The sequence below is a fragment of the Marmota monax genome, unplaced genomic scaffold (genome assembly GCF_021218885.2).
Source record: "Marmota monax isolate L192 unplaced genomic scaffold, Marmota_monax_Labrador192_F-V1.1 WCK01_AAM20220418_F8-fsc00021, whole genome shotgun sequence".
Taxonomy (NCBI): domain Eukaryota; kingdom Metazoa; phylum Chordata; class Mammalia; order Rodentia; family Sciuridae; genus Marmota; species Marmota monax.
Window position 1 is genome coordinate 763146 of NW_026695228.1, and position 13295 is coordinate 776440.

At 48.8% G+C, this 13295-nt stretch overlaps 1 protein-coding gene across 4 annotated transcripts in view; it reads left to right on the forward strand.

The window, feature by feature from the left end:
• Positions 1 to 13295, forward strand: part of Rarb (retinoic acid receptor beta) — a 716777-nt gene that overhangs the window by 685039 nt on the left and 18443 nt on the right. For all 4 annotated transcript variants that reach the window (XM_058576525.1, XM_058576526.1, XM_046437693.2 and 1 more), the window contains one exon: positions 3453 to 3613. In XM_058576525.1, coding sequence (XP_058432508.1) covers positions 3453 to 3613 — 161 coding nt within the window. The remainder of the gene's footprint in view (positions 1 to 3452; positions 3614 to 13295) is intronic.

A 13295-nucleotide genomic window follows, 5' to 3' on the forward strand; every position in this document is an offset into this window, starting at 1 on the left:
ACCTGGAGGCCTCAGAGGGGCCAACCATCCCCAACAGCTGGTCAGAGCCCCCGTCTCCAGGGCCTCATGGCTTCCTGTGCACGGCATCCTTGATTCTGATGTTCCTTGGTAGTCACCCCCATGCCTGGTCCAAATGCCACATCTGTCTTCCACCATAGTTTAAAACCATGGAGCAAAGTAGCGGCCAAAGCCACATGTTTGGAAGATTTTCCCATCAGCTTAGGAAGCTTCATGGAGCATAGCTTCAAGTTACAGTGTGGGAGAGATTCTGGGGTCCCGGGAGTCCTTAGACAGGCAGGCAGCCATAGTGGGATACAGCTTATGGAGGATGAGAGGGGTCTGGAAGGTGACCTGAGGTTATGCACTGGTCTCTGGCAACCAGCTGCTGAGGATGCTCCCATTTGGACCCTAAATTACAGAAGAAGGTGATCCAGCTTTGCAGCTGATGTCTTGCAAATGGCGGATGCTGTCACCACACAACCCAGGGAGTTTGTGCCCCACTGCACCTCACCAAGGCCCCCTTTCTACATGACCTGGCCTCTTGCTTTTGGTTTGGTTCAGATGCCCCATGGTGACAGCTCAGAGTGTCCCCTCCCTGCAAGGTAGAGGTATGTTTATTCAAGTAAGTTTTTGGGAGTGGGGGAGTGAGGCGGAGTCTGCTGGAACACAGGCCCACACACCTACTGGGCTGGGGCTGTGGGTAATGTCAGGGTGCTTGTTTGATGGCCAATCCCCAGCCCTATTTTGTATTTTATTTAGAGACAGGGTCTCACTGAATTGCTCAGCACCTCACTTTTGCTGAGGCTGGCTTTGAACTCACAGTCCTCCTGCCTCAGCCTCCCAAGCCACTGGGAACACTGATCATTTTAAAGTATCCAATTCGGTGTAGTGTATTCACAAAATTATATGACCTTCAAAGGCTGAAACATTTTCATCTCCTCAAAGAGAAACCCCATACCCATCAGTGCTCACTCCTTATCCCTGTCCCCCATCCCAGCCCTTGGTGAGCACGAGTCCACTATCGGGTCTGTGGATTTGCTTATTCTGATTCTAAAAATAGAATCATACAACATGTGGCCCCTTGTGATTGGCTCCTCCACTCAGCACAATATTTTCCGGGTCCGTCTGTGTTGTAACACGTGTCAATACTTCGTTCCTTTTTGATGACAGATAATGCTCCATTTTATAGCTAGACCACATTTTGTTTATCCACTGATGGTTTGATGGACATTTGGGTTGCTTCCACTTTTGAGCTATTATACACAATGTCGCTGTGAACAGTCGTGTTCAAGTTTGACGTGGACATCTATTTTTAGTTCTCTTGGGTCGAACCTAGGAATTACTGGTTCAATACGATAACTGCGTCACTTTGGGAGGAACTGCCAAACTTTTCCTTGGGACTCTGCTTGCAAAATATCTTTGTAGCTTAGATTTGATTGTGGCATAGCCTCAGCCTTACCCCCCAACCCCTCCCTAGAAGCACCACGGGGGCATCTCTGCCACCACAAGCTGCCCGTGCCCTCTCACTGTATCTTTTTTGCCTACTATATTCTTTATTTTCTTCCTGCCTTGAAATCCTACATGACGCCCTTTTGCCCTGCCTCCTACACCAAAGTAGCTGCCAAAGCCACGTATTTGGAAGATTTCACCCATCAGCTTAGGAAGCTTCTGTCTTGGGAAGGGTCTGGTCACTGGAAAAGAGTACAGTTGAGACCGAGTACCCAGTCCTCCCCCTCCCTCCAGTGACTAGGATAGTGTTGTTTCAGGGTCTTAGGGGAAACACAATACTAGGAACCATGTTCTCCTCAAACAGGTCCCTTCCTTGGGAATAAGTCAGTCCAAGTGACTTATTGGTCACATAAACATGCACACAATCCTCAGCCTCCTTGGACTCAGTTTCTTTACCAGCAGAATGGGTTTAAAATTGCTTGCCTGATAAGGGGATTAAATGCAATTCTGGAGATAAAGCTGCCAGGAAAGTCTTCAAGATATCCAAGCCAAGCCCTCTCCTCCCTGACTGCCCTTCCTCCTGGGCTCTAATGTCCCAGTGCCATTCACCTCCCCTTTTCTCTGTCTTCCTTTCCAACTCCCTCTTTCCTTTTACCTTTTCTCCTCTCTCCCTGTCTTTCTTCTACTCTCCCAGCGTGGACCCAGAGGCCTGCTAGTTCTCAAATGGCTGGCATGTCCTTGCGTGGGCAACCCAGGACCAAATCCTCTTAGGGCAGATCAGATTATGCCCTGGGTCATTTTGCAGCATAGATTCCCAGGTCACAGTGGTGGCAGACACAGCCAGGCAGAATCCAGCCTGGCACCCCTGGGTCCCCAGGGAACATGGACTCCCCGGAGGGGATTGCATGTTCTGGTTTCACCTGTCTGCCTCCCTGGGTTTCAGTTTCCTTCCCCAGGAGATCCTAGCCAGGGGCTGGGCGTTGAGTTACACTCTGATTTGCCGTCATCTGAGAGGCCTGAGCTGTGGGAAGAAGCACAGGTTTCCACAGCACCTGGGCCTGAGCCCGTCTGTGCAGGAGCTGAGGCGGCCATGCTGAGGTGCAGCAGGCCAGGTGGGCCCTGGAATGGAGCATCTGTGAATGAACAGGTGAACGAATGGATGGGTTTACAGGCTGAGCGTTCCATACTCCTTTCAAATAACATTAAGCCGGGCACAGTGGTGCACGCCTGTAATCCCAGCGGCTCAGGAGGCTGAGGCAGGTGGATCGTGAGTTCTAAGCCAGTCTTGGCAACCATGAGGCACTAGGCAACTCAGGGAGACCCTGTCTCTAAAAAAAAAAATACACAATAAGGCTGGGGATGAAGCTCAGTGGTTGAGTGCCCCTGGGTTCAATCCCTGGTCCCCTCCACCAAAAAAAAAAAATACCATATTGTCTTTTGTTATTTATAATGTTATTAAAGAAAATGTTGCAAGCAGAAAAACATGAGAAGATAAAAACCATCATTTTATCGTTCTTAAGACACATCTCTTCAAAAGCGATTATTCGGTCAGAAAGCTGGAAAGCAAAGACACCCAGCTGCTGGGCTGGGGAATACCAGCTGTGAAGCCACAGGGGCTTCGTTCAAGGACTTTACTCCCTGGCAAGAGAGGGGCCCTCGTGATGTCTCTCAGGGCGTCCCCTCTGGAGCTGGGAGCAGCACTCTTGGAAGAATCTTTTTTGCTTCAAGGAATTCAGTCCACACAGAAAGTTCTCTCACACTAGCCAAGGCTCAGCTTTCCAGGTGTCCTGAGCTTTCCCTAAGAGCTGGCGGGTGCACACACAGATGTACAGTCCTCGCTGTCTGTCCAGGCCCCCGGCTGCGCAGCCCCCTTTCCCCAGGGACGTCCGTATCCCACCTCTCCCTTCTGTTCCCATTCCAAGTATCTGATGAAACCTCCTGGCCCAGGCAGCCCAGGCCCAGCATTGAAGTGATCTCTGATTCGCCCTGTCTCTCATTTCCAGCTGTCAGGAATGACAGGAACAAGAAGAAGAAGGAGCCCTCGAAGCAGGAATGTACAGAGAACTATGAGATGACAGCGGAGCTGGACGACCTCACAGAGAAGATCCGGAAAGCTCACCAGGAAACCTTCCCCTCACTCTGCCAGCTGGGTAAATACACCACGGTAAGAGCCGCTCCTGCCCCGAGCCGCTGGGAGTGTAGGCACAGACCCTCACACACACTCTGCCCTGGGCCTGGTAGGAACATCCCAGGACTTGCATGTCAGCCGAATGGGGCTGCACAGTGGCCATATCTTTGCAGGTGGTGGCCTTCAGACAGTTATGAGTAGATGGGTATTTCCCCAGTTCCATTAGTCATGCATGCATTTTGCTCAAGAAGCAGTAATGGAAAAAAAAGAAGAAGAAGAAGAAGAAGAAGCAGTAATAGGTGTGGGAGAGAGCTTGCCTAGCACGCAGAAGACCCCAGGTTCAGTCCCTGGCACTACAAAAAAAGAAAAAGCATTGACTGAACATTTCCTAAATGCCCACTTGTATGCCAGGCATGGGCTACATGAACTATCTGTCACTGCTCTCAGGGACTTTGGTCTAGTGAAGGAAATAAATCAAGCCAGCAAAGAATTACGGGTGTCATGTAAACACCTATACAGAACCCAGAGGGAGCCCAGAGTGGGTATGGGATCAGTCTTTTAAAAACACCAATCCAGCTGTAAAATCCAACCAAGATGACTGGGGCCATTTCCTGGGCCAGGGTCTGGCTTTGGGGAGCGGATATGTGTGTATAAACCCAAGTGGGGGCCTGGAAGAGTAGAGTCGAGGAGCCCCCCTGGGTGCGTGGTCCCCTGTACTCCCTACTATTCTATGAGAAAGGTCTTTCACTACAGTTACGAAATCAAGAAGGGGGCGAGGGGGAGGTGAGATGACAACGTGGGAGGACTTAGTTGGCTGGTCTAGGATGTGCTGGTGGAGATGTCTGAGGTCCTTGGATTTTTTCCAAGGCGTTTTGGAACGTGTTGTATTCATGGTGGGTATTCTTGGTTTGTGTAGCACATCGTAGGCACCTGTAGATATTTGACAAATGAGTGGACATAACTAGAATGATGTTTGGACCTCTTGAAATGGAGAAGCTAAGGCAGTGGAGCACCATGGAATGGCAGGGCCGTGCTGAGTGGGAAGTGGGAGTGAGGGTGGAGGATGCCCTACAGGATCTTGAACGCCCCTCGAGGAGTCTGTGTATCATCTGTAAATAGTGGGGAAAACTGACGCCTCTGGTCAGACATCCCCACTGTCCTTATGGCCTCAGAGTCAGGTGGTAGGGGCGAGATTTGAACCCGAACAGTTCAATTCCAGGAGTGAATCGCTCAACTCCTACACACAGTTGAGACCAAGAGATCAGCTGACAAGGTACAATGGAAGCAGGAACCCTTGGAGGCATCTGGTCAGGAGGAAGTACTTGTTTTTCAGATATACATCGAACCTTTCTCTCCAGCAAAGGAAAAGAGACCCGAGTGGGGAGGTCTTCCTAAAAGAGGAGGCTTTGTGCCGGGTCATAAGGTGAGACCCAGTGGATGGAAATACAGAATCCTCCTGCCTTCTTGCCTCCTCCTCTTAGAGCAGCCTAGTCAGTCCCCCAGGCCCTGATTTAGGTGGCAACCAGGTGAAGTGGGCCCCACTCTGATCTGCAGAGGGGCAAGACACAGGCCATGTCCCCCCAGAACACACCCTGGTGTGGCCTGGGCTCTAGGGTGGCTCACGTGTGGGGCACTGATACTCCTGGGAGCAGCCTGCCCCCAACCACAGGTCAACAGAAGCCGGTGGGTGAGCACCCCGGCCTCCTTGCCATGTGGGCAGGATGGCTCTCAGGCACTCTCTCCGCCATCTCCCAGAGTTCCACAGTAAGCACAAGCCCCGATGCCCAGTGATGATCTGAACTGACTTCCATCTGCCCTCAACCCTTCCCCACGATTCCTACTGGGTTTCCTGGGATCTCCTCCCACATAAGCTATTTGCATTCAATTCCTAGTTTCAGGGTTGGCTTCTGGCCCAAGGCAGAGGCACTGTCCACTGGGCCTCTTGGGCCTTTTCCTATTCACCCCACTTTGGAGGAGAGATGCCATCTTGTTAAGTGGGGCCTATCATCCTAAGCACTTTTGTTTTAGTCAGCTTTGTGTCGTTGTGTCCAAAGTGCCTGACAAGAACAACCTAGAGGAGGAAAAGTTTATTTTCAGCTCAGTTTCAGAGATTCAGTCCATGGTCGGCCAACTCCACTGGTCCAAAGATGAGGCGGAATATCATGGCAGGACGACATAGCAGAAGAAAGTGGCTCAGGACTAGACAGCCAGGAAGGAGAGAGAGGGAGAGAGAGAGAGAGAGCGAGAGAGAGAGAGCGAGAGAGGGAGAGAGAGTGCTCACAAGGTGCCAGGGACAAAATAGAAACTCTAAAGGCATGTCCCCAGTGACCTACTTCCTCCCAACAAACCCTACCTGCCTATAGTTACCACTCAGTTAATCCATTCAAGTGGATTAATCCACGGTTAGGTTACATCTTTCATAATCTAATCATCTCATCTCTGAGGGAAGCAGAAACATATGCCCCCCAGTCCTGCTTTGTCTCACACATGAACTTTTGGGGGACACCTCATAGCTAAACCACAAGAACTTCAGAGGGACATTTCTGCACCTTTTTCAATCAAGCAGAGAAAATAGAAATACAAGTTCATCTCAGAGGCTAGACCCTAACCACTGGGAGGCACAGCCTCCTTGGTGATGCGCACTGCCCACTCCCTGCCTTGGAAACCGTTATCTCAGCCGGCCTTTCTCTGTAATTCTACTTACTATCTCCACGCGTATCTCACTTTGTTTTTATTGTAAGTGACTTCAAATCCTTTCTGGAAGTAGGTGGGAATATAAATAAATAACAGAAGCCATAACACATTCTCTGCTGCCGCTCAGCTCCCAGTCGAGCAGTTTTTCAAAGAGCTTTTTTTAGATAGGCAGTTGCTTCCTCTGCAAGAAACTTCCTGCCACCTTCACCAGAGTGGCATCCCTGTCAGATGCCTTCAGAATAAGTGGGTAGACAGGAATTGAAAAAACAAAAGGCAGGCAGCCAAACGCCCACCTACGAATCGTTCAGAGAGTAGCTCCTTTTCCTTCCCTAATTAGGGCTGATTGGGGACAAATGGTCAGGTACCAGGAGGTAGCAAGAATGAATGAGGGAAGCAGAAATATCTGCCCACCAGGCCTGGGCAGGGTGCCCACCTACCAGGTTTGCAGTTGGTGTGCTTCTTGGGAAGTTGTCTAACCAATGACCTCTCTGCACAAAAAGGGAGTGGGGTGAACTCCGGGTGGAAAGGTAGAAAGCAGAGGAGGAGCTATATATAGAGGCGTGTTCAAGAGCAGAAGGGAACAGAGGAAATGTCCTCACTCTGAGGATGCTGACGCTGCCTCCTTCAGTTGCCCCTAGCAACAATGTCACTGGGGTTTAGAGGGTTTTGTAGACCCAAATCCAAACCTTGCAACCATGTTACCAGGGTTTAGGGGGATTCCTAAACCCAGATGCAAATCTTGCCTGTGCTACTTAGGAGATGTGTGACCTTGCAAACTTTAAACCATCGTCTGAGCCCAGCTCCTTCACTGGTACCATGGGAATTGTACTGATGCTTGTATCATGGAGTTGCCTGAGAAAAATGTATCTGAGGGTCTCACAGTTTCTGGAGGAGAGGAGGTGTGTAGACAGGCAAGTGCTCCCCTCTGGATCGTATGACGAACATCTTGTCATTATTAAAAGCCATGTTCCCAAGTTCTTGAAGAGGGCGATGGGAGGTGTGACCTGAGATTTCCAGGCAGCGTGGCCCCAACCAGCCCTGTGGAGCTGTTCATCACCCTGCAGGGCTGGTGGGATGTAAGATGTTCTCTGAGGGGCTTATGAATTTGCACTGATTTAAGAAACCCTTAACCTACCAGAAAAATGACCACAAACAGGGCTGGAGTGGTGGCTCAGTGGTAGAGCACTTGCCTAGCACATGTGAGGCATTGGGTTCGATCCCCAGCAACACATAAAAATAAAATAAATAAGGACAAAGCTATTTTTTTAAAAAATAAGCATTAAAAAATAAGAAAGGTTGGGTGCAGTGGTGCACTCCTGTAATCCCAGTGGCTCAGGAGGCTGAGGCGGGAGAATCATGAGTTCAAAGCCAGCCTCAGCAACAGTGAGGTGCTAAGCAACTCAGGAAGACCCTGTCTCTAAGTAAAGTACAAAATGGGGCTGGGGATGTGGCTCAGTGGTCTAGTGCCCCTGAGTTCAATTTCAAGTGCCCCATAAGAAAAGAAAGAAAATTGACCACAAACATAATCATTAAGCCACCTGAAGACTTTCTAGGAGATGTGCACCTCACAAAGGAGTCTGTGTGCAATTCCAGCCATTCTCGGGCTTGGCTTTCTCTTTAGACAAGTAACATTTGTGGTCAGGCAGATAATCAAAACCTGAAACTCAGGGAGGTCAGCCTCCCAGGAGAGGTGCACCAGGGGAGGTGGAAGATAAGTGGGGAGTCAGGAGACCTGAGTTCCCATCCCTGCTCTGTCCCCTCCCAGCCTCCCTCACCTTGAACCAGCCCATAACTTCATAAGCCTCCATTTCTTGCCAGTAAACAACCCTTGCCTGGTGCATATCCTTAGAACTTTCTTTGATCCTCCAGCACATGCTTACTGCATGCTAGGGTGTCCGTTTCCTAGGGCTGCCATAATAAAGGAATTCAAACTGGAGGACTTGAGAGGACATTAGATAATTGTCCCACAGTTCTGAAGCTGCCACCAGGGCCTTACTCCTTCTGAAAGTTCTGGGGGAATCCTCCCTTGCCTCTGATACCTTCTGATGCCAAGGGCTGCCTTTGGCTCTTCTTGACTTATAGGTGCATGCCACCCTCCATCTTCCTGGGTCCTTCTTCTCCCTTGGGTCTTCAGGTCACATTCCCAATGTGGGGGTCCCCATTTCCCCCATTTTATGAGGCTACTGTTCATACTGAATTAGGGTCCACCATAGTGACCTTACTTAAACTTAATTACCTTTTTAAAGACTCTATTTCCAAGCAGTCATTCTGCAGCCTTGGGTGTTAGGACCATAACATATCTTTTGGGGACACACAGTTCAATCCGTAATACCTGTGAGAGCAGAACTGGAGTGACTGCGTTTACCCTTCGGTGCTCGCAGCTCTGTTGCAAAGTCTGGCTGAAGATCAAATTTTCTGACAAGTGTTATGAGCTTTTAGATCCTCATCTTTTGGAGAAAAATGTTTTCTAGGCACTGTTAAGTTCCCAGGGCCTGGCTGGGTGGTGAAAAAAGGAAAAGATACTCCCCACCAAGGTAACAACATGAACGTGGCCTGGAGCTTTGCAGAGAATCTCCTGCAGGAGTGAAGACGCTACAGCTGTCAGAGAGGCCCCTCCAGGCTTGATCCAGGCCCAGGAATCTTAAGCATCAGAGATCCAGGGGTACCTCTAAAACACTGCATTCAAGTCTCTCCTTCACCATCCATCTTCTCTTAGCCAGACAGCTAGGAAACACCTGGAGGATTTTAGGGACCTCCCTACCTGTCTCCTGCTCACTGCCAAATCCATGGATTCCCCCTCCACCCATGGGCCATGTCATGCCTTGAAGACAATGCCCACCTTTCCACTTGGAATCACAGAGTGGCTTCCAAGCTCTCCTCACTGGCAGAGGGTATCTGGGCTCTGAGGAGAGGCTGCCTGTGGTTGGGGGCCTCTGTGTCTCATCCTCCACTGATACGCTCTGGAGGCAATGTTGTCATAGTGCCTAGATACACGTTGACCACAAAGAGGTGCTGGCCTGGCACCTAATATTCTCTCCATAACTGTGCTGGGGATCTGTAGCCATCTCAAGGAAGCACCCAGATTTTTCAGCCAGGAAGAAGATCACAATTACAACACAGACTTTAGGAGGCAAAAATTTGGACCAGGAAGTAGAGCATGTGAGGGACCAAGAGCCCGAAGGGTTATGTCGTATATGCAGAGGGGAAGCACCTATGCCGTAGCCTGCCCATTTTGGCAAATCACATTTTGCATCAGCTTGGCCTGGGGGATTTTGCACAAGTGGCTGAACTTCTTGGGGCCTCAGCCTGTTCATCAGCCAAATGGAACCATAATATTATTCACCTCATGGGGGTGCTGTAGGACATATGTTAATAGAGCATACAGAATGGTTCCCGGCCTGAGGTAAGCCTTAGGTAATGAGTGGTCGTCAGTATTAATGATTAAACAAATGATAATTAATAATTATATATATATATATATATATATATGTGTGTGTGTGTGTGTAGGCATATAGATACATATATCTATATGTGTGCATATGTGTATTTGTGTGTTTAAAGAAAAAGCAGGAACATTCTACAGTTAGAACTTGAAAGAACTCCCATTTCTCAGGATGATCCAAAGACCTGAGACCTCAGAAAGAACAGGGCTTCCTGCCTCCGTGGAGGCTCCCAACATCCCTACAGAACTTTAATTCTTTTTTTTTTCTTTAAAAAAAAAGTTTGCATTTCCTTCTTAGCTTGGAATCAACCGCCATAGTAGCCAGAAGCTGCCATCGGTGAGGTTTTAAAGACCCTGGCGACTCAGCCACTATTCACGGGTCTTTTTCTGAAAGTAATGCCAGCCAGAAAATCAGCAAGAGAACCAAACCAACAGAAGAAAGGGACCCATTTGCAAGGCAAAAAATTACCATTTAATTGGATTGCCTAGTAGCGTTGGGCTTAAGATGGCCCTGGGGGGCCTTAGAGCTCATTCCTCCATATGGGCTGCTGCTGTGCAGCTTCTGGGAAGGTGGGCCTGAGCTCCTGCCCGAGGGGTCTTTCTGGGGAGACCCAGCCCAGGCTGTGCCCTCAGCAGTGAGACAGGAGAGTGCATGCCCATCAGCCTGCCCTGCCCTTCTGCTGTGACCATCCATCACCTCCTGTCCCCTCCTTCTCCTAGTACTCCTCCTTCCCCTGCACATTTAGAAATGCTCCTGAGGACCCTCCATCTGATCCTCAATGCTCCCTGCAGCCGCCTCCATCACCAGCCCCAACAGGCCCGGGCTCTGTGTGCTGCGGCTGTAAGATAATATATAAGCCATTTTAAGCCTCGTGCCTATGAATCCAGCAACCGGTATAATAAAACACCGGGTTATTTTGTGTTTTATTAACTGCCTCTTCCCTTCAGTTTGCATAATAGTGAGTTAGATTTACATGCCGTTACGACGGCTGTGCATTATTTTTAATAGAAGGTGCGACAGGCTTCTCTGCCTCAGCCCTGGCCCATGATGGAGGGACCCCATCCACACTGATGAAGATTTCGTTCACACTTGCTGGGCCAGGCAATGTCTTTCTTTCCAGATGGATACTCTATGGTGAAATGATTTCCGCCGTCAGCTTGCCTCTGTCCCTCTCTTCCGTGTCATCTTCCTACGAACCGGATAAACTGCCTATTAAATTTAATTACAGCCTGAATGGCCACACATCTTGATCTGATGTTCTCCCAAGTGTACTGTATTCCACCAAGGTCCTTGAGGAAAGGAGTCAAATAAATCTGGAGGATGCATGCCTACTGTCTGCGAGGACCGTTGTGGAAGGCAGCCATGGCCCCCGCTGTTGTCACAGCTTCTGTGGCTGCCCACTCGCATGCAAACTCTTCTGGTTCTCCTTGCGGATGGATGGTAAAAGCGACAACTGAGTTGATGGACTCCTGCAAACTGACTTTAACGCAGGTGGAGAAATATCTGTTTGAGACACAGAGTTCCCTTTATAGAGCTAGAGGCATTTGTCAGAGGGCCACTGGGGACCCACCTCTCTTTGGGTGGCTCAGTCCTGCCTTGGGAGGCAACCGATTTTTCAGGCTTCACCAGGAGGTCCAGGCTAGCACCCAGCATCCCTGAGCCTCATCCTGGGGCATTTCAGACAAGCAGCAGGGGCTTGCGGGGGCTTCACTCATTGAGTCACTCAACAGTCTTTATTGAGCCTCCACTGTGTGATCGCTGTGTCATCGGCAACCTGAGCAGTAAGAGTCAGACAAGAAGCATTATTGAATGAGCCAATGATCATGCGCGCCAGGAGACAAGTCCAGGGAACGTGAGCAGGATAGAGTGTGTGTGCCATGCTGGGGATGGAAGGCTGCTGCAGTCCTCCTAGAGGGACCAAGGGAAGGCTCAAGAATAGGTGACATTTGACCAAATATTTGAAGGAAGCAGGGAGAGCACCCAGCAGAAATCTGAGGAAGAGCAACTAGGGTAGCGAGACAGCCAAAGCAAAGACCTAGGAAAGCACATACTTGGCTTGTAAGACCTATGTGGCTGGGGCAAGGGACCGAGGGGCAGATGGAGGACCCTACAGGCTCTTGAGAGGACTTTGGCTTTAGCCTGAGCGAAATGCGGAAAGCATAGGCTATTTTAGGAGAGGCTTGTGTTTTTAAAGGATCCCTTTTTGCTCTGATCCGAGTGACTTACTGCTTTGACGAGACCAGAGTGGGAAGAGGAAAACCAGTGGGGAGGCTTTTGCAGTGATCCACGCAGGAGGCGAGGGTGGCAGAGGAGTAGAACGTCTTCTCTTGAGTCCTGATGGTCCCTGGGGTTGACGGGGAGGGATGTGAAGCTCTCAGACCTAAATGCCTATAAGCCAGAACTATGCATTGGTCAGAATTATTCTTATTGCAGGTGACAGAAATCAAATCAACTTAGATTTTTTTAAAAAATGGATCAGGTGAGGCTGTATCCATCAGCCCATCATTTTTTTAAGACTGAGCCACTCCTCCTCTCTCTTCCCATCTATCATCTTGTCTTTTCTCCTTTGTAGACGGCGTGAAAGCTTTTGACAATCCTTGCTCTCTCCGGCAGAACTTCTCTTTCTTAGTTCTTCCAATCACAAAGTCTCAGAATTGAGGCTCAATCGCTGTTTGGAAGGCAAGGGTACTGGGCCGGAGTCGCCTCCCTGAGACCTGGGCCAGGTGTACACCATGGGGCAGCTCCTGTCCCTTGGGAGCCTTGGCTCATCTGCTACTATGCATGAGGCCACAGTAGCACCCAGAACCTCAGACAATCTCAGCCTTTTAGTTGTGGAAGTATTATTATGATCAGGTTTTTTTTTTGTCTTTTATTTTTATTATGAAAAATTTCAAGTATAACCTGAAAGTTAGAAGAATAGTATATCATGAAGCCCTGTTATTGCTCCATGGGCAACCTTATCTCTAAAGCCCTCACACACATACTCCTCACGACCTATTATTTTGAAGTAAATTATAAACCTCTCATCATGTTATCTGTAAACATTTCAACATCTATTCTAAGCCAGAGGAACTTCTGCAAACAAACCATCGGTGTCATTTTTATTTTCGGATAAAATATTATTTGACTTTACCGTCCTAAAATAAAATGGTATCTCCAATGCCTTAATCTCTCAGATTTCTAGTTTTCTCATATTTGTCCCAATCTCTCTTTACAGTGTATTTGAGTCAGGATTCTGATCAGGTTCATACCTCATCTGGAATATCTCCTAAATATATATATATATATATATTTTGGAAATCAAGTTTGGGGAATATGTTTTACATGATGCGATTTTTTCATCTTTTTTTAAGGATATGGTTCAATGAACGTGGCAGAAGTGTCCAGTCATGTAAGCCTGACTGCAGTCAAGGTGCAGAACATTTCTTTCCCTCCAGAAAGTTCCCTCCTGAAGTTCATGGGCAGCCTCACCACCATCCAGTCCCAGCCCATAGAAATCACTGATTCATGCTCTATTGCTGTAGTTTTGCTTTTTCCAGAATGCAATATAAACGTAGTTGTGTGTGTGTGTGTGTGTGTGT